We start from the raw sequence: 22,521 nt of genomic DNA on the forward strand, positions 1-22,521 counted from the left end.
TGATCCAGAGCCAATTGCTCTCAGATCCCTTCCTCATCCCTCTTGCTCTTTTTGGTACAGTAGATATTTGCCTCTTACGTTTCCTTGGCTCAGTTTCACTTGGCTTCCAGCTTGTTTGGAGTTAATGAGAGGTACTAGTGGGAGATGGTAGAGTGGTGGGTATTCAAAAATTATGAAATAGAACTCCCATATGATCCACTCAGTTTCACTCTGAGTATTTATCCAGAGGAAACAAAACACTAACTTGAAAAAATGTCCTCAGCCCCATGTTTCCTGTTGGATTATTTATAATAGTGAAGATAGGGAAACAAACTAAGAATTCCCTGTTAGCTGAATGGATAAAGAGAAAGTGAGGTATGTATACATATCCACATACACAAAGGATATATATTTCAACCTTCATTTCCCTCATAAAATTTTCCAGCACTGGCTATAACTTCTAAGCAGCAGGACATAGAACTCCTGCAGAGGGTTGTAGTGTTTTCCTGCCATTGTTAATCTCTAAGTATCCTCAGTTTTCCCTTTTATCTTCTTAGATTTCAGTCACCTTTGTAATTAGCTCTCTATTAAGTTGCCCATATTTTAACTACTTTGAGTACTTACGACCCTTACTCTACTCAGAATGAATTTTGAATGACATACACTTCAACTAAAAATTAGTAGTAGCACCCTTGAGTGTTGTGTTGCAGTGTATTTTAAGCTTACACTGTGGCTCTGATTCAGTGTTGAAATTAATTACAAATGCATGGCATGGAGAGGAAATTATATTTAACTTCTCACATGCCATATAACTGCTCTACTAACTACTTCTGAATTATACTTCGGTATTATACTTGGTGACTACAAGATTACTTACTTTATTGTGTATATTCATAGAATAGTCTCTTCTCCAAAGACCATATATTTTCTTTAATAAGTCTTTATTAGAAAAGTTTTTGAGACATACATGCCTCTGTGCATTAAAATTATTCTAAAACCCATACATTCTGGTTTCCACATACTGGCAAGTGTGGAAATGCGATGAACCTATGTCAGTGTCTTCTTGCTGCTGTAACACATTATCACAAACTTACTAGGTAAAAACAGCTCAAGTTTATCATGCTATAGTTCTGTCCATCTCAAGATCCTTCATCTTAATCATACCTCCAAAGTTCTTTTACCATATAAAGCAAGATATTCACAGGTTGCAGGATTAAGATAATAGGCTTTATTTATTTATTTATTTATTTTGGCAGCACGATGCAGCATGTGGGATCTTAGTTCCCCAATCAGAGACTGAATTCACGCTCCCTGGAGTAGAAGTGTGGAGTATTAATCACTGGACTTCCAGGGGAAGTCCCAAGATACAGGAATTTTTAGGCAGTGATTATTCTGCTTACCACAACTTTCATAAAGCAATGGTCAGAGCAGAGACTAGAAGTTTCACAATTCTCAGTCACATGTTGGTCCTATCACATTACAAATTATTTGAATCATCTAAAGAAGAGATCACTTTTAAAAATATGACTAGCAATACCAGAAACTATAAAACTCCTAGAGGAGAACATAGGCAAAACACTCTCCGACATACACCACAGCAGGATCCTCTATGACCCACCTCCCAGAATATTGGAAATAAAAGCAAAAATAAACAAATGGGACCTAATTAAAATTAAAAGCTTCTGAACAACAAAGGAAACTATTAGCAAGGTGAAAAGGCAGCCTTCAGAATGGGAGAAAATAATAGCAAATGAAGCAACTGACAAACAACTAATCTCAAAAATATACAAGCAACTCCTACAACTCAACTCCAGAAAAATAAACGACCCAATAAAAAATGGGCCAAAGAACTAAATAGACATTTCTCCAAAGAAGACATACAGATGGCTAACAAACACATGAAAAGATGCTCAACATCACTCATTATCAGAGAAATGCAAATCAAAACCACTATGAGGTACCATTTCACACCAGTCAGAATGGCCGCGATCCAAAAGTCTACAAGCAATAAATGCTGGAGAGGGTGTGGAGAAAAGGGAACTCTCTTACACTGTTGGTGGGAATGCAAACTAGTACAGCCACTATGGAGAACAGTGTGGAGATTCCTCAAGAAACTGGAAATAGAACTGCCTTATGATCCAGCAATCCCACTGCTGGGCATACACACTGAGGAAACCAGAAGGGAAAGAGACACGTGTACCCCAATGTTCATCACAGCACTATTTATAATAGACAGGACATGGAAGCAACCTAGATGTCCATCAGCAGATGAATGGATAAGCAAGCTGTGGTACATATACACAATGTAGTATTACTCAGCCATTAAAAAGAATACATTTGAATCAGTTCTAATGAGGTGGATGAAACTGGAGCCTATTATACAGAGTGAAGTAAGCCATAAAGAAAAACACCAATACAGTATACTAACGCACATATATGGAATTTAGAAAGATGGTAACAATAACCCTGTGTATGAGACAGCAAAAGAGACACTGATGTATAGAACAGTCTTATGGACTGTGTGGGAGAGGGAGAGGGTGGGAAGATTTGGGAGAATGGCATTGAAACATGTATACTATCATGTATGAAACGAGTCACCATTCCAGGTTCGATGCACGATACTGGATGCTTGGGGCTGGTGCACTGGGATGACCCAGAGGGATGGTATGGGGAGGGAGGAGGGAGGAGGGTTCAGGATGGGGAACATATGTATACCTGTGGCAGATTCATTTCGATATTTGGCAAAACTAATACAATATTGTAAAGTTTAAAATTTTAATAAAATTAAAAAAATAAATAAAAATATGACTATATTTTACAACTAGACATTATTTTAAAGGAGAAAAAGTATTGTCCTTCTTACTAGCAAATGGTCACACAGTACCCTGTATTTATTTTAGTTAAAAAAATTTTAACATTATAGGTCCGCAGCTAAGATTGCTAGGGAAGGATTGAAAAATGAGAACACAGTTGGAAGATCCATACAGGAAATGTGCAATAAGAGTGGAGTTCAGGAAACAGGAACCATAAACATAAGGATGCATCATATGGACAGTTGTCAACAGGACTCTCAGACTTTTTTTAAGAAATATGGTACCTGATAAATAATATTCAAAAGTTCAGCAACCTAATTACTCTTTCATCACTGACAGGAATTCATTAAAATTGTGCATAAAAACATCTTTAAATTATTATTTGCTTGATTTAGTTGAAGGATGGGGAAATTTCAAGATAAAGGGCATGCTTGAAATTGTTACCAAAGTGAAAGAGCATAAACAGAGAAAGATAACTTAATAAAGGAAAGTAATGGTGCCACAGGTGGCTGCCTGATTATTTGTATAAGAAGACACTATTCCTTACACAAGATATAAAATGAATATTCAAGCTAATCGTGTGTGTGTGTGTGTGTGTATGTGTACGTGTTAGTCACTCAGTCGTGTTTGACTCTTTGCACCCCCATGGACTGTAGCCTACCAGGCTCCTCTGTCCATGGGATTCTCCAGGTAAAAATACAAAAATAGAGTGGGTTGCCATTTCCATCTCCAGGGGATCTACGAGACCCAAGGATTGAACTAGGGTATCTTAGCATTGCAGGCAGGTTCATTACCATTTAAATCACAAGGGAAGTCCCTCAAGTTGCTTTTGTCTGGATGTTAAGGGAAAGGGTGATCCTAGCTGATAAGCTGAGTTACAAATTTTGTCCTTTTTCAACTTTTTTGCTAATATTAAATTTATATTGAAAAATCTTAGTTGATATGTGAAAGAAAACATATTTCTCATCAACCTAATAACATCCACCTAAGAATTATTCCTCACAAATTTAAAATTTACCCTAAAAATAATGTGATTATTTATTATAATTACAAATAAGTGTAAATTTATCACAGCCTTGCCAGTTCTGTGCTTTACCAGTGTTTGTATGCTTTGGCAATCTATATGATGATGAATGATATCTTGTGAATATTTTTTTTCTCGTGAATATTTTAATTTGTATTTCACTTTTATTGTGAGTAATTTTAAAATGTATGGAATTAGATACTCTTAATCAGCTCAAACTACTGCACAATTGCATTCATCTCACACACCAGTAAAGCAATGCTAAAAATTCTCCAAGCCAGGCTTCAGCAATATGTGAACCGTGAACATCCAGATGTTCAAGCTGGTTTTAGAAAAGGCAGGGGAACCAGAGATCAAATTGCCAACATCCACTGGATCATGGAAAAAGCAAGAGAGTTCCAGAAAAACATCGATTTCTGCTTTATTGACTATGCCAAAGCCTTTGACTGTGTGGATCACAATAAACTGTGGAAAATTCTGAAAGAGATGGGAATACCAGACCATCTGACCTGACTCTTGAGAAACCTATATGCAGGTCAGGAAGCAACAGTTAAAACTGGACATGGAACAACAGACTGGTTCCAAATAGGAAAAGGAGTATGTCAAGGCTGTATATTGTCACCCTGTTTATTTAACTTCTATGCAGAGTACATCAAGAGAAACACTGGCCTGGAAGAAGTACAAGCTGGAATCAAGATTGCGGGGAGAAATACCAATAACCTCAGATATGCAGATGACACCACACGTATGGCAGAAAGTGAAGGGAAACTAAAAAGCCTCTTGAAGAAAGTGAAAGAGTAAGTGAAAAAGTTGGCTTAAAGCTCAACATTCAGAAAACTAAGATCATGGTATCTGGTCCCATCACTTCATGGGAAATAGATGCGGAAACAGTGGAAACAGTGTCAAACTTTAGTTAGTTTTTTGGGCTCCAAAATCACTGCAGCTGGTGACTGCAGCCATGAAATTAAAAGACGCTTATTCCTTGGAAGAAAAGTTATGACCAACCTAGATAGCATATTGAAAAGCAGAGAAATTACTTTACCAACAAAGGTCCGTCTAGTCAAGGCTATGGTTTTTCCAGTGGTCATGTATGAATGTGAGAGTTGGACTGTGAAGAAAACTAAGCGCCGAAGAATTGATGCTTTTAAACTGTGGTGTTGGAGAAGACTCTTGAGAGTCCCTTGGACTGCAAGGAGATCCAACCAGTCCATTCTGAAGGAGATCAGCCCTGGGTGTTCTTTGGAAGGACTGATGCTCTAGCTGAAACTCCAGTACTTTGGCCACCTCATGCAAAGAGTTGACTCACTGGAAAAGACTCTGATGCTGGGAGGGATTGGGGGCAGGAGGAAAAGGGGACAACAGAGGATGAGATGGCTAGATGGCATCACTGACTTGATGGACGTGAGTATGAGTGAACTCCGGGAGATGGTGATGAACAGGGAGGACTGCTACTGCTGCTGCTAAGTCACTTCAGTTGTGTTGACTCTGTGCGACCCCATAGATGGCAGCCCACCAGGCTCCTCCATCCCTGGGATTCTCCAGACAAGAACACTGGAGTGGGTTGCCATTTCCTTCTCCAGTGCATGAAAGTGAAAAGTGAAAGTGAAGTCTCTCAGTCGTGTCCAACTCCTAGCGACCCCATGGACCGTAGCCTACCAGGCTCCTCCGTCCATGGGATTTTCCAGGCAAGAGTACTGGAGTGGGTTGCCATTGCCTTCTCCAACAGGGAGGCCTGGCGTGCTGCAATTCATGAGGTCTCAAAGAGTCAGACACGACTGAGTGACTGAACTGAACTGAACTGAACTTAATCAGATTACTTTTCCTTTCACTAATCCACCTTTTTTTCAATTCTGTTTTGTTCTGGGTATATAATGATGAACTAAAAAGACATGTTCACCAGTGTCACAGAGCTTATGGTCTAATGAGCAAGACACAAAATAATCAAGTAAGAAAACCATGGGGTAAGTCTATAAAGGAAAACAGAGTGCAATTTGACAAAGGGATGTGAGGAGAGATTAGTAGAAGAATTACTTAAGAAACTTAAGAAAGTTTGCAAGGTCAGGTTTTAAAATTCCCTTCACATATTTGAAGCTGCAATATGACCCCTGGATATGTATGTTCCCTGGAGGCTCAGCGGTAGAAATCTGCCTGCAAAGCAGGAAAGTGGGTTCAATCCTTAGGTACCAGAAGGGAGATGTAAGTTCAATCCCTGGGCCAGGGAAGATTCCCCGGAAAAGGAAATGGCAAGTCACATCTGTATTCTTGCCTAGTAAATCTGATGGACAGAGGAGCTTGGTGGGCTACAGTTTGTGGGGTTGCAAAGAGTTGAACACGACTTGGTGACTAAACAACAACACAAAAAAGGAGACATTTCTTGAAAGAAAAAAGGCAGAATTAGTTTTATTTCATTACCAGAATACTCTATGGCTGGCTCTATTTCTTATTTTGTTCTAAAGGCACTGTCTACTCAATACCATAATATAATAGTTATATAGACAACATGGATAAGAATATCCTCATTTAATACTACATATAAATGAAGCAAAGAATGTTTAACTGGTTTGTTAAGGTCAGATCCCAGCTTTGTTTTAAACCTTAGCCTTTATTCATTACAGGACCTTTGAGAGCACATGGTAATCTTTTTTTACTTGGTGGTTTATGATTGTCACTTGGCAAGCTATAAATACCAAGTACCTAAAAACTAATTTGATAAAAAAAAAATGAAAATACATTGTAACATAAAATTTATTATATTAAAATATGCAGCTCAGTTTACTATTGCTTATCTGCATATTTAAAGTTAGCATAATACATTCTCAAAAGTAAGAAAAAACATATCCCTTGAGACTTCTGCCTCAATTTGACAGAATTAAGGAGTGGGTTTTCCTATATCAAATCACCACTTTTGATTATTTCAAAGGAGAAAAGCAGAAAAGTGAAAAGGAGAATTGAAGAGAGAAGATGTGGAAAGGATGAGGAGAGAAACAGAACTATGAGAATAAAGATGGCAGGATAGAGGATAATGAACTGTACTCTCTTAGATAGGGAGCAGGGAGAAATTATTTTTAGAAAGATAAAAATGAGCTAGAACATAAGAATGATATTTCTTTATCTATAAACTACTCAATACTCAACTGTAGTAAGATGTGGTAGAGTAAGATGGGATCAAAATATTTAATATATCTGTCTGGACCCCTTTTCCCTTATACTGCATGTCACTTCCCAAAGATTTAATTTATTTCATCAGATTTGTTGTCACATACTCCATTTACCTTATCCTCTAAACTGCTAATTTTTGTTCCTGAATATTCAGTAACAGATGTAATCACTAAGCATATAATCACATTCTGTAATTCCTTCATTTTAAGTTTTTATTCACATGATAATTTAGAGTTTTCTGTAAATAAAATAAGATTTAAAGATAACGCTTTTCTTGGAAGAGCATAGTCAAATAAAGTTATACCTAAAGGAACTAAAATTACATTTTCTAAGTTCATGCTTTTATTTCTCTGTTTTATTGGAACATATACAGTATCTCATAGAAACTGTATTCTTTTAGATTCCAAAGCAAAAAGGTTCACATGATTTTGTAATATAATTTATTACATTACTTATTTTTTTGTTTGGTTCTAAGACCATATTTAGTATCAAGTGTTAAAAGACTAATATACTAATTTATGTTTTATTTATTTTGCCACAAAAGAAAAACTAACTTGATTTTAATGTGGTATTTACTAGTTTTGTTACATATCATCAAGACTACATATCCATATGAATAACAAATTTAAAAGTGTACCTTTTAACTTTGAAATAAGTATAGTGTTAGGAATTCATGTTGGAAAAAAAAAGCACTTTAAAAGGATTACATTTGCATGGTGTTCAGAAAATGTGTCCTCTAGAGAAACCTTTCATTGTTATTTTAATAACTGTGTCAAGACATTCTCTATGGCAAAATTACATCTTCGAGACCGACAAGTGACTTCAGCTGATGGCAGATGAAAACAAAGCACATACAAGAAAAATTGAACACTATTACACCTTCTGTTTACTGACGCAGCTGAAAGAAAGACAATCCCTAGGAATAAAATGTTCAAAAGATATCTTAGTGGAAGTGATGTCTAATGATAGATTAAATTGCATGGTCTTCCCACGGCTCATAAAATTGGATATTATTTTATTCTAATTGATTTTTTATTTAAAACTCCTAAGTTCAGTTCAGTTCAGTCATTCAGTCATGTCTGACTCTTTGCGACCCCATGGACTTCAGCACAACAGGCCTCGCTGTTCATCACCAAATCTCAGAGCCTACTCAAACTCTGTCCATTCAGTTGGAGATGCCATCCAACATCTCATCCTCTGTCATCCCATACCCCTCTGGCCTTCAATCATTCCCAGAATCAGGGTCTTTTCAAATGAATCAGGTCTTTGCATCAGGTGGCCAAAGTATTGGAGTTTCAGCTTCAGCATCAGTCTTTCCAATGAATATTCAGGACTGATTTCCTTTAGGACAGACTGGTTGGATCTCCTTGCTGTCCAAGGGACTCTCAAGGGTCTTCTCCAACACCACAGTTCAAAAGCCTCAATTCTTTGGGACTCAGCTTTTTTATGGTCCAAATCTTACATCCATACGTGACCACTGGAAAAACCAAAGCTTTGACTATATGGACATTTGTTGGCAAAGTAATGCATCTGATTTTTAATATGTTGTCTTTATTGGTCATAGCCTTTCATCCAAGGAGCATGTGTCTTTTAATTTCATGGCTGCAGTCACCATCTGCACTGATTTTGGAGCCTAAAAAATTAAAGTCTGTCACTGCTTTCATTGTTTCCCCATGTATTTGCCATGAACAATGGGACCAAATGCCGTGATTTTAGTTTTCTGAATGTTGAGCTTTAAGCCAACTTTCTCACTCTCCTCTTTTACTTTCATCAAGAGGCTCGCTCTTCTTTGCTTTCTGCCATAAGGGTGGTGTCATCTGCATATACGAGGTTATTGATATCTCTCCCAGCAATCTTGATTCCAGCTTGTGCTTCATCCAGTCAAAACTTTCTCATGATGTACTCGACATATAAGTTAAATAAGCAAGGTGATGATATACAGCCTTGACATACTCCTTTCTGATTTGGAACCAGTCTTTTGTTTCATGTCCAGTTCTAAATGTTGCTTCTACCCCTGCACACAGATTTCTCAAGAGGCAGATCAGGTGTTCTGGTATTCCCATCTCTTTCAGAATTTTCCACAGATTATTGTGATCCACACAACCAAAGGCTTTGGCATAGTCAATAGAGCAGAAGTAGATGTTTTTCTGGAACTCTATTACTTTTTCAATGATCAAATGGATGTTGGCATTTTTATCTGTGTTTCCTCTGCCTTTTCTAAATCAAGCTTGAACATCTGAAAGTTCACGGTTCATGTACTGCTGAAGCCTGGCTTGGAGAATTTTGAGCATTACTTTGCTAGCTTGTGAGAAGTGCAATTGTATGGTAGTTTGAGCACTCTTTGTCATTGCCTTTCTTTGGGATTGGAATGAAAACTGACCTTTTCCAGTCCTGTGGCCACTGCTGAGTTTTCCAAATTTGCTGGCATATTGAGTGCAGCACTTTCACAGCATCATCTTTCAGGATTTGAAATAGCTCAACTGGAATTCCATCACCTCCACTATCCTTGCTCATAGTGGTGATTCCTAAGGCCCACTTGACTTCACATTCCAGGATGTCTGGCTCTAGGTGAGGGATCACACCATCGTGATTATCTGTGTCATGAAGATTTTTTATATAGTTCTACTGTATATCTTGCCTCCTCTTCTTAATATCTCCTGCTTCTGTTAGATCCATACCATTTCTGTCCTTTATTATGCCCATCCTTGCATGAAATGTTCCCTTTTCTTGAAGAGATCTCTGTTCTTTCCCAGTCTATTGATTTCCTCTATTTCTTTGCATTGATCACTGAGGAAGTGTTTCTTATTTCTCCTTGCTTTTCTTTGGAACTCTGTATTCAAATGGGTATATCTTTCCTTTTCTTTTTTTTTTTTTTTAGAGCACAGTTTAATTTTTATTTATTTATTTATTTTTTATTCTTAAGAATGTAAGTTTTTTTTTTTTTCCTTTGCCTTTCTCTTCTCTTCTTTTCACAGCTGTTTGTAAGGCTTCCTCAGAGAGCTATTTTTGCCTTTTACATTTCTGTTTTTTGGGGGGATCGTCTTGATCACTGCCTCCTGTACAATGTCATGAACTCCTGTCCACAGTTCTTCAGGCACTCTTTCTATCAGATATAATGCCTTGAATCTATTTGTCACTCCCACTGTTAATCATAAGGTATTTGATTTAGGTCATACCTGAATGGTCTAGTGGTTTTCCCTACTTTCTTCAATTTAAGTCTGAATTTGGCAGTCAGGAGTTCATGACCTGATCCACAGACAGCTCCCAGTCTTGTTTTCACTGACTGTATAGAGCTTCTCCATCTTTGGCTGCAAAGAATGTAATCAATCTGATTTCGGTATTGACCATCTGGTGATGTCCATGTACAGAGTCTTCTCTTGTGTTGTTGGAAGAGGGTGTTTGCTATGATCAGTGTGTTCTCTGGGCAAAACTTTATTAGCCTTTGACCAGGTTCATTCTGTACTCCGAGGCCAAATTTGCCTGTCACTCCAGGTGTTTCTTAATTTTCTACTTTTGCATTCCAGTCCCCTATGATGAAAAGGACATCTTTTTTGCATGTTAGTTTTAGAAGGTCTTGTAGCTCTTCATAGAACCATTTAACTTCACCTTCTTCAGCATTACTGGTAGGGGCATAAATTTGGATTACTGCGATATTGAATGGTTTGCCTTGGAAACGAACAGAGATAATTATGTCTTTTTTTGACCTTGCATCCAAGTACTGCATTTCAGATTTTTGTTGACCATGATGGCTACTCCATTTCTTCTAAGGGATTCTTGCCCACATTAGTATATTTAGCGGTCATCTGAGTTAAATTTACCCATTCCAGTTCATTTTCGTTCACTGATTACTAAAATGTCAGTGTTCACTCTTGCCATCTCCTGGTTGACCACTTCCATTTTGCCTTAATTCATGAATCTGAATTTAAAGGTTCCTATGCAATATTGCTCTTTACGGCATCAGACTTCACTTCCATCACCAGTCATATCCACAGCTAGGTGTTGTTTTTGCTTTGGCTTCGTCTCTTCAAGCTTTCTGGAGTTATTGCTCCACTCTTCTCCAGTAGCATATTGGGCACCTGCCGACCTGGTGAGTTCATATTTCAGTGTCCTATGTTTTTTCATTTTCATACTGTTCATGGGGTTCTCAAGGCAAGAATACTGAAGTGGTTTGCCTTTCTTTTCTCCAGTGGACCACGTTTTGTCAGAACTCTCCACCATGACCCATCCATCTTGGGTGGCCCTATACAGCATGACTCTTAGTTTCATTCAGTTAAACAAGGCTGTGGTCCATATGATCAGATTGGTTAGTTTTTTGTTGTGGTTTTCATTCTGCATACCTTCTAATGAAGAAGCATAAGAGGCATATGGAAGTTTCCTGATGAGAGAGACTGACTGAGGGGGTGGGTCTTGTTCTGAATTGTGGGGCCATGCTTCAGTTCAGTTCAGTTCAGTCACTCAATCGTGTCCGACTCTTCGCAACCCCATGAATCGCAGCATGCCAGGCCTCCCTGTCCATCACCAACTCCCGGAGTTCACTCATACTCACGTCCATCAAGTCAGTGATGCCATCTAGCCATCTCATCCTCTGTCGTCCACTACTCCTCCTGCCTCCAATCCCTCCCAGCATTAGAGTCTTTTCCAATGAGTCAACTCTTCGCATGAGGTGGCCAAAGTATTGGAGTTTCAGCTTTAGCATCATTCCTTCCAAAGAAATCCCAGGGCTGATCTCCTTTAGAGTGGACTGGTTGGATCTCCGTGCAGTCCAAGGGACTCTCAAGAGTCTTCTCCAACACCACAGTTCAAAAGCATCCATTCTTCAGTGGTCAGCTTTTTTCACAGTCCAACTCTTACATCCATACATGACCACTGGAAAAACCATACCCTTGACTAGACGGACCTTTGTTGGCAAAGTAATGTCTCTGCTTTTCAATATGCTATCTAGGTTGGTCATAACTTTCCTTCCAAGGAGTAAGCATCTTTTAATTTCATGGCTGCAATCACCATCTGCAGTGATTTTGGAGCCCCAAAACATAAAGTCTAACACTGTTTCCACTGTTTCCCTATCTATTTCCCATGAAGTGATGGGACCCGATGCCACGATCTTAGTTTTCTGAATGTTGAGCTTTAAGCCAACTTTTTCACTCTCCACTTTCACTTTCATCAAGACGCTTCTTAGTTCCTCTTCACTTTCTGCCATAAGGATGGTGTCATCTGCATATCTGAGGTTATTGATATTTCTCCCAGCAATCTTCATTCCAGCTTGTGCTTCTTCCAGCCCAGTGTTTCTCATGATGTACTCTGCATAAAAATTAAATAAGCAGTGTGACAATATACAGCCTTGACATACTCCTTTTCTAATTTGGAACCAGTCTGTTGTTCCATGTCCAGTTCTAACTGTTGCTTCCCACCCTACATATAGGTTTCTCAAGAGTCAGGTCAGATGGTCTGGTATTCCCATCTCTTTCAGAAGTTTCCACAGTTTATTGTGATCCACACAGTCAAAGGCTTTGGCATAGTCAATAAAGCAGAAATAGATGTTTTTCTGGAACTCTCTTGCTTCTTTCCATGATCCAGCAGATGTTGGCAATTTGATATCTGGTTCCTCTGCCTTTTCTAAAACCAGCTTGAACATCTGGAATTTCACAGTTCACGTATTGCTGAAGCCTGCCTTGGAGAATTTTGAGCATTACTTTACCAGCATGTCAGATGAGTGCAATTAGGCATTAGCTTCAGCATTCTTTGGCATTGCCTTTCTTTGGGATTGGAATGAAAACTCACCTTTTCCAGTCCTGTGGCCATGCTTAGTAAACCTTTAATCTAATTTAGTCTAATTTTCTGTGTATGGGCGGGGCTGTGTTCCCTCCCTGTTATTTGACCTGACCCCAAACTATGGTGGAGGTAATGAAGATAATGTTGACCTCCTTCAAAAGGACCCCTTGCATGTACTGCTGCACTCAGTGGCCCCAATCCTGCATCAGGCCACCACCAACCCATGCCTGCACTGGAAACTCATGGACACTCATGGGCAATTTGAGTCAGTTTCTTGTGGGGTCACTGTTCCTTTCTTCTGGGTCCTGGTGAAAACACAAGATTTTGTTTGTGGTCTCCAAGAGTCTGTTTCCCCTGTCCTGTGTAAGTTCTGGCAGCTCCATGGTAGGGTTAATGGTGACCTCCTCCAAGAGGGCTTATTCCATACCCAGGTCTACTGCACCCAAAGGCCCTGTTCCTGGAGCAGTCCACTGCTGACCCATACCTCTGAAGGAGACACTCAAACACATTTATGTTTCAGTCTCTGTAGGTCTTTGGGTCCTGGTGTTTGTCGAAGGTTTGTTTGAAACCTCTGAGTGTCTCTGGCATGAATGGGGTTTGATTCTAAGCATGATTTTCCCCCTCATTCCATCTTTCTGGTGCTTTTCCTTTGTTGCTGGATGCAAATAAAAATCTTAAAAGGAGAAGAAGCTTAAAAGGAAATTTGAGTATTATTTTTTTAAATGAAGTTTGAGTTTAGTAGTTGTCTTTTGAACTATTTAATCATTTTATCATTATTGGAGAATATTATAAATCTCTAAACTGAACATATTGTAGGAAAATCATACAAATTACTTGCTCACCTAAGTCAACTTCAAAATAATATCTACATAAACTGACAGTCATTATGGCTGATAGTAACTGTCAGAGAGCAAAACTTGTTAACCATTCATCTATGTCTTCTAAATTTTCACTCTCTGATATTAAACTGTAAATGAAACACAGTAATATTTGTAGATGTACAATCTTACAATTAACATTTTTAAAAAGACACTATGCACTTTGCTAGATTCTGTGCATTATAAGTCTTTTCAGTCATGTCTGACTCTGTGCAACACTATAAACTGTAGCCTGCCAGGCTACTTTTCCATGATATTCTCCAGGCAAGAATACTGGAGTGGGTTGCCTTGCACTCTTCCAGAGTATCTTCCTGACCCAGGGATCAAACCTGCATCTCTTATGTCTCCTGCATTGACAGTCAGGTCCTTTACCACTAGCGCCACCTGGGAGATTTCTGTAGATACTACAAAATTACAAGATCCTCAAAGGATGTGTAACTGTGTATGACAAGTCTCATGATTTGCCAGTCAAGGAAACTAAGGGTATGACATTTCTTCAGATGTTTTGTTCAATGTCAGGTATATAAAAATGGAATTAATTCAGATAAAAATGAAGAAGTAAAGAAGAATCTAAGGGAGTCTAAATTGACATATGATGGAAGGCAGCATGGCATTTTAAAACAGCAAAGAGTGAGCTCACAAGGGAATTAGGTATATCTCTTCAGTATTTGAAAGCCTGTCATGAGCAAGGGGATTAATGTCTGTTTTAGATAAGTATTTCAAAAATAGATTTGTGTTTAAGTGAAGGCAGAGTTTTGTGCCAAAGTGATTCAACTATGTCTGCTAACTGAGATAATGAATACCCAGTTCCTATAGGTGTAAAAGCATTGATTCGACATACATTAAAGATGAATGGCTTGGAAGAAATTTAAGAGTCATGTAGGGGATAACTATTCAGTGCTTGGAATTAATTTGAGTTTTCTACTCAATTTGAGCAACTTGATGGCCCAAACATATAACGTTGTCATATCTTGGTTGTGTGTATATTTATAATCCAGCCACTGCATCAACTGTACTGATCAGATCAATGAGTTACAGTGGAACTGGAAGAGTCAGTCTTAACAGATACACCATATAAGTTGAAATTTCCAAAGGAAATAAGCTGAACAGAGTATGAATCCTGTTAAAATCCAAATATTTTTGACAGAAATATTTGATGTCCTTAACACTCAATAGTAAATAAATATCAGGAATGTTAAACATAGCAGAAAAATAATAGTTTTTTTTTTTTTAATTCAGCCATATCCAGGTTGTAGCTTCAGCTCTGACATTTGCCAGCTGTTGCCTATACCACTTAGATGGATTCTGAAGAGGATTTAATTATGAAAATAAAGTTATGTGCAAATGTTCTATTCAATACATGAAACTATCATGGGCCCATATGTTAATTTTGTTTTATTTAATTTAAAGTGAAATTACTTTAAGTCCTAGAATTGAAAAAACATTTATTAATAAGCTCCAACATTTAAGAATACAATTTAAGTATGATTCATAAAATAATACCCACTAAACTTCCATTTATTTACCCTAGACTCCAAACCCACCTCACATTCATCCATCCTATGGAGACAAGGTTAAACTTGTGGAAGTAAAAGTTGTTTATGACTTTTTACTACCCACTGTACAAAGTGAACTACCACACAATTGCACTCATCTCACACGCTAGTAAAGTAATGCTCAAAATTTTCCAAGCCAGGCTTCAGCAATATGTGAACCATGAAATTCCTGATGTTCAAGTTGGTTTTAGAAAAGGCAGAGGAACCAGAGATCAAATTGCCAACATCCACTGGATCATCGAAAAAGCAAGAGAGTTCCAGAAAAACATCTATTTCTGTTTCATTGACTATGCCAAAGCCTTTGACTGTGTGTATCACAATAAACTGTGGAAACTTCTGAAAGAGATGGGAATACCAGACCACCTGATCTGTCTCTTGAGATCTCTGTATGCAGGTCAGGAAGCAACAGTTAGAACTGGACATGGAACAACAGACTGGTTACAAATAGGAAAAGGAGTTCGTCAAGGCTGTATATTGTCACCCTGCTTATTTAACTTCTATGCAGAGTACATCATGAGAAACGCTGGGCTGGAAGAAGCACAAGCTGGAATCAAGATTGCCGGGAGAAATATCAATAACCTCAGATACGGAGATGACACCACCCTTATGTCAGAAAGTGAAGAAGCACTAAAAAGTGTCTTGATGAAAGTGAAAGTGGAGAGTGAAAAAGTTGGCTTAAAGCTCAACATTCAGAAAACAAAGATCATGGCATCCGGTCCCACCACTTCATGGGAAATAGATAGGGAAACAGTGGAAACAGTGTCAGACTTTATTTTTCTGGGCTCCAAAATCACTACAGATGGTGATTGCAGCCATGAAATTAAAAGATGCTTACTCCTTGGAAGGAAAGTTATGACCAACCTAGATAGCATATTGAAAAGCAGAGACATTACTTTTTGCCAACAAAGGTCCATCTAGTCAAGGCTATGGTTTTCCAGTGGTCATGTATGGATGTGAGAGTTGGACTGTGAAGAAGGGTGAGCACCAAGGAATTGATGCTTTTGAACTGTGGTGTTGGATAAGACTATTGAGAATCCCTTGAACTACAAGGAGATCCAACCAGTCCATTCTGAAGGAGATCAGCCCTGGGATTTCTTTGGAAGGAATGAAGTTAAAGCTGAAACTCCAGTACTTTGGCCACCTCATGCGAAGAATTGACTCATTGGAAAAGACTCTGATGCTGGGAGGGATTGGGGCAGGAGGAGAAGGGGACGACAGAGGATGAGATGGCTGGATGGGATCACTGACTGGGTGGACGTGAGTCTGGGTGAACTCCGGGAGTTGGTGATGGACAGGGAGGCCTGGCGTGCTGCGATTCATGGGGTCGCAAAGAGTTGGACAGGACTGAGTGACTGATCTGATCTGATCTGTACAAAGTGATTCAGTTATACATATACATATATCCCTGGTGGTTCAAATGGTAAAGAGTCTGCCTTGGGAGACTCAGGTTCAATCCCTGGGTTGGGAAAATCTCCTGGAGAAGGAAATGGTAACCCACTCTAGTATTCTTGCCTGGAAAATTCCATGAATGAAAGAGCCTGGAGGGCTACTGTCCATGAAGTCACAAAGAATTGGACACGACTGAGCAACTAAAACACACATATGCACACACACACAAACATTTTTCTTTTTCAAATTATTTTTCCATTTAGGTTTTTACATAATATTAAGCAGAGTTCCCTGTGCTATACCACTATACTGTAGGTCTTTGTTGATTATCCATTTTAAATATGTGTGCACCTGCCAATCCCAAATTTCCTAACTATACCTTTCCCTCTACCTTTCCTGCTGGTAACCATAAGTTTGTTCACTAAGTCTGTAAGTCTGTTTATATTTTGTAAACAAGTTCGTTTGTATCATTTATTTTAAGGTTGCATATAAAAGAGATATCATATGATATTTCTGATGATATTTAATTTATACTATATAAATTATATATTTATATACTACATAAATAATATGTTTATATAATATTATATGTATATATATATAATTTACATATTTCTTATGACTGACTTCACTCTGTAAGACCTTCTCTAGGTATATTGATGTCATTGCCAAGGCATTATTTTATTCTTTTTAATGGCTAAGCAGTAGTCCATTGTATATATGTACCACATTTTCTTTACCCATTGCTCTGTTGACGGACATGCTTACTATCATCAAAACAGACAAAAAAGTTAAAAAAATGGTCAGGAAATCTAAATAATCATTTTCTTCAAGGTATACATACAGATGGCCAAGACGCCTGTGAAAACATGTTCAACGTTGCTAATTATTAGAGAAATGCAAACCAAAGCTACAGTGAGATAGCACCTCAGTTCGCTTCAATCACTCAGTCGTGTCCGACTCTTTGTGACCCCATGGACTGCAGCACACCAGACCTCCCTGTCCATAACCAACTTCAGAAGTCTACTCCTGGACTCCAGGACTCTCAAGAGTCTTCTCCAATGCCACAGTTCAAAAGCACCAACTCATGTGCATTGAGGCGGTGATGCCATCCAACCATCTCATCCTCTGTGATCCCCTTCTCCTCCTCAAACTTTCCCAGCATCAGGGTCTTTTCAAATGAGTCAGCTTTTCTCATCAGGTGGCCAAAGTATTGGACTCTTAGTTTCAACATCAGACCTCCCAGTGAACAATAAGGACAGATCTCCTTTAGGATGGACCGGTTGGATATCCATGCAGTCCAAGGGACTCTCAAGAGTCTTTTCCAACACCACAGCTCAAAAACATCAATTCATCAGCGCTCAGCTTTCTTCACAGTCCAACTCTCACATCCATACATGACTACTGGAAAAACCATAGCCTTGACTAGAGGGACCTTTGTTGTCAAAGTAATGCCTCTGCTCTTTAATATGCTGTCTAGTTTGATCATAGTTTTCCTTCCAAGGAGTAAGCATCTTTTAATTTCATGGCTGCAGTCACCATCTGCAGTGATTTTGGAGCCCACAAATATAACATCAGCCACTGTTTCCACTGTTTCCCCATCTATCTGCCATGAAGTGATGGGACCAGAGGCCATGATCTTAGTTTCCTGAATGCTGAGCTTTAAGGCAACTTCTTCACTCTCCTTGTTCACTTTCATCAAGAGCTTCTTTAGTTCTTCATCACTTTCTGCCATAAGTGTGGTGTCATCTGCATATCTGAGATTATTTATATTTCTCCAAGTAATCTGGATTCCAGCTAGGGCTTCATCCAGCCTAGCATTTCTCATGATGTATTCTGCATATAAGTTAAATAAGCCTGGTGACAATATACAGCCTTGACGTACTCCTTTTCCTATTTGGAACCAGTCTGTTGTTCCATGTCCAGTTCCAAACATTGCTTCCTGACTTGCATACAGATTTCTCAAGAGACAGGTCAGGTGGTCTGGTATTCCTATCTCTTTCAGAATTATCCACAGTTTATTGTGATCCACACACTCAAAGGCATTCAGTTCAGTTCAGTTGCTCAGTTGAGTCCGACTCTTTGCAACCCCACGAACCACAGCACTCCAGGCCTCCCTGTGCATCACCAACTCCCAGAGTTCACCCAAATTCATGTCCATTGATTCAGTGATGCCATCCAACCATCTCATCCTGCCCTCAACCTTTCCCAGCATCAGAGTCTTTTCAAATGAGTCAGCTCTTCATATCAGGTGGCCAAAGTATTTTGAGTCTCAGCTTCAACATCAGTCCTTCCAATGAATACCCAGGACTGATCTCCTTTAGGATGGACTGGTTGGATCTCCTTGAAGTCAAGGGACTCTCAAGAGTCTTCTCAATGCCACAGTTCAAAAGCATCAATTCATCGGCATTCAGCTTTCTTTATAGTGCAACTCTCATATCCAACAAGACTACTGGAAAAAACATAGCTTTGACTATATGGAACTTTGTTGGCAAAGTAGTGTCTCTGTTTTTAATATGCCGTCTAAGTTGGTCATAACTTTCCTTTCAAGGAGTAAGCATCTTTCAGTTTCATGGCTGCAGTCACCATCTGCAGTGATTTTGGAGCCCAAAAAATAGTCAGCCACTGTTTCACTGTTTCCCCATCTATTTTCCAAGATGTGTCAGGACCAGATGCCATGATCTTAGTTTTCTGAATGTTGAGCTTTAAGTCAACTTTTTCACTCTCCTCTTTCACTTTCATCATTTCTTCTTCACTTTCTGCCATAAGGGTGGTGTAATCAGCATATCTGAGGTTATTGATATTTCTCCGGCAATCTTGATTCCAGCTTGTGCTTCTTCCAGCCCAGTGTTTCTCATGAGGTACTCTGCATATGAGTTAAATAAGCAGGGTGACAATATACAGCCTTGATGTACTCCTTTTCCTATTTGGAACCGATCTGTTGTTCCATGTCCAGTTCTAACTGTTGTTTCCTGACCTGCATACAAATTTCTCAAGAGGCAGGTCAGGTGGTCTGATATTCCCATCTCTTGAAGAATCTTCCACAGTTTATTGTGATCTACACAGTCAAATGCTTTGACATAGTCTGTAAAGCAGATATAGATATTTTTCTGGAACTCTCTTTTTTTTTTTTGATGATCCAGTAGATGTTGGCTATTTGATCTCTGGTTCCTCTGCCTTTTCTGAAACCAGCTTGAACATCTAGAAGTTCATGGTTCACGTAGTGCTTAAGCCTGGCTTGGAGAATTTTGAGCATTACTTTGCTAGCATGTGAGATGAGTGCAATTGTGTGGTAGTTTGAGCATTCTTTGGCATTGCCTTTCTTTGGGATTGGAATGAAAACTGACCTTTTCCAGTCCTGTGGCCATGCTGAGTTTTCCAAATTTGCTGGCATATTGAGTGCAGCACTTTCACATAATCATCCTGCAATCCCACCCCTTGGGTATATATCTGGAGAAAAACATTTTCTGAAAGGATGTATGCACTCCAGAGTTCACTGCAGCACTGTTTATAATAGCTGAGAGGTGAAAAGTCCATTTCTTTTTAAACTTGGAAAATAAAGGACAAAAACTGAGACTCATTTTTGCCAATCACAATGTAAAGGAGAGCAGCAAATGAAAAGAAAAACATTTTTGGCATAGATAAATCTGAGTGCATGACTTCATTAATTAAGCTGTAGGGAGCATCTAACACATGAAGAAAGTTTCTTACCATTTTTTCAAGCATTCTCTTTTTGCAAACAGTTTCTCTGCTCTCGCACTTTCTTCTAGGAAGTTCTTTATCTGTGATAGCATGGATGACATTATCCTCCTGGGGTGAATAATTCAAACTGGCTAATGGGGCCATTCGGAGCATAACTCTGAACTCAAATCAGTTAATAGAATAGATCTTTGGCTTGCCAGTGTGACAAGAGAGTCAAGATTTAGTTGGAGAAAATAGATGCTGATGGATCACTTTAAATTTTAAAAATATGGACTACTGTTTAAAAAGAATTGTCAAGCAACATCTTCAATAACCCCTCAGTACGGTAATCTAGAGCTTCCCTGGTGGCTCAGATGGTAAAGCATGTGCCTGCAATGCTAGACACCCGGGTTTGCTCCCTGGGTTGGGAACATCCCCTGGGGAAAGAAATGGCAACCCTTCTCCAGTACACTTGCCTGGAAAATTCCATGCACAGAGGAGCCTGGTGGGCTACAGTCCATGGGGTCATAAAAGAGTTGGACTACAACTGAGTGACTTCACTTTCACTGTAATCTATAAAATGGAAAGGTCTGTCTTTACTAGAAAGTTGTTAGGGTTTTTTTAAATGTTTCTTTTGTTTATCTTTTTAAAGTTTTATAGAATTTCAGTTGGTGTACAATAAACTGCATGTAATATACACTCCAGTTAGTTTTGACATATGTATCGCCTATAAAACCATCACCACAATCAAGATAATAGTCATACTCGCATGCTTGGGAAGTCTTCTTGTGAAATGCAATTCTTTTCGCTCATCCCTCATGTCCTCAGGAACTTCTGGTCAAGTTTCTGTTACTAGAGATCAGTTTGTATCTGTCTGGAATTTTATATTAATAGTATTATTTAGTGTTTACTCTTTTTAACTTAGCATAATTATTTTGAGATTCATCCACATCATAGCATGTATCAGCAATTTGTTCCCATCTATTGTTGACTTGTACCCCCCACTGTATAGATATAACATTGTTTGTTTATTATTTCACCTGTTGGTGGATATTTTTATTGTTTCTACTTTTATGGCTACTACAGGCATGTTTGGAAAAGGCGATGGCACCCTATTCCAGTACTCTTGCCTGGAAACTCCCATGGATGAGGAGCCTGGTAGGCTATAGTCCATGGGATCACTAAGAGTCGGATAAGACTGGTGACTTCACTTTCACTTTTCACTTGCATGCATTGGAGAAGGAAATGGCAACCCACTCCAGTGTTCTTGCCTGGAGAATCCCAGGGACGGGAGAGTTGGTGGGCTGCCATCTCTGGGGTCGCACAGAGTCAGACACAACTGAGGCGACTTAGCAGCCACAGCATAGGCATGTTAGGGATTTTTAAATGTGAATTATTATGTTGCCTATTTATTTCCTATGATCTACATCACAAATTGATATAGTTATGGTTGTCACTCTAATGTTTAATGATCTCATATATTAACTGCATAGCCATTCATAACTTTATAACAGAATACGACGAAACTAAGTCAATGTTGTGGGTCAATCTTGATTTCATATTTTGAAACCTTTCAAAATTTTGAAAATTAAAAAAAAAAAGGCAAAGGTAATAAGTTATTGGGCATTCCCCCCCCCCTTTTTTTTTTTTCCAATTTTACCTTTGCATCTGTTCACACATTAAAGGAAATGTTGCGCCCTATGGCTGCATGTGTGCACAGTCGTGTTCGACTCTTTGTGCCCCCAAGGACTATAGCCCTTCAGTCTCCTACATCTATGAGATTTTCCAGGCAAGAATACTAGAGTGGGTTACCATTTCCTACTCCAGGGGATCTTCGCAACCTAGGGAATGAACTCATGTCTCTTATATCTCCTACATTGACAGGCAGATTCTTTACCACTGCACCACATGAGAAGCCCTATACAAAACTGGAAAACCAAAGATATTATTTGCATACTAGGGCAGTTATTCTGTTCAAGCTGGATTTAGAAAGGCAGAGGAACCAGAGATCAAATTGCCAACATCTGCTGGATCATGGAAAAAAGCAAGAGAGTTCCAGGAAAACATCTATTTCTGCTTTATTGACTATGCCAAAGCCTTTGACTGTGTGGATCACAATAAACTGTGGAAATTCTGAAAGAGATGGGAAAACCAGACCACCTGACCTGCCTCTTGAGGAACCTGTATGCAGGTCAGGAAGCAACAGTTAGAACTGGACATGGAACAATACAGTGGTTCCAAATAGGAAATGGAGTACATCAAGGCTGTATACT

General features: G+C 38.9%; 1 protein-coding gene across 1 annotated transcript in view; it reads right to left on the reverse strand.

The window, feature by feature from the left end:
* The window catches only part of CYLC2 (cylicin 2), a 138,703-nt gene extending 118,290 nt beyond the window's left edge, over nucleotides 1-20,413 (reverse strand). Inside the window, exon 1 of the mRNA XM_070374918.1 lies at nucleotides 20,279-20,413. Coding sequence (XP_070231019.1) covers nucleotides 20,279-20,413 — 135 coding nt within the window. The remainder of the gene's footprint in view (nucleotides 1-20,278) is intronic.
* Nucleotides 20,414-22,521: the final 2,108 nt, after the last annotated feature.

Source organism: Bos mutus, chromosome 8 (genome assembly GCF_027580195.1).
Source record: "Bos mutus isolate GX-2022 chromosome 8, NWIPB_WYAK_1.1, whole genome shotgun sequence".
NCBI classification, from domain to species: Eukaryota; Metazoa; Chordata; class Mammalia; order Artiodactyla; family Bovidae; genus Bos; species Bos mutus.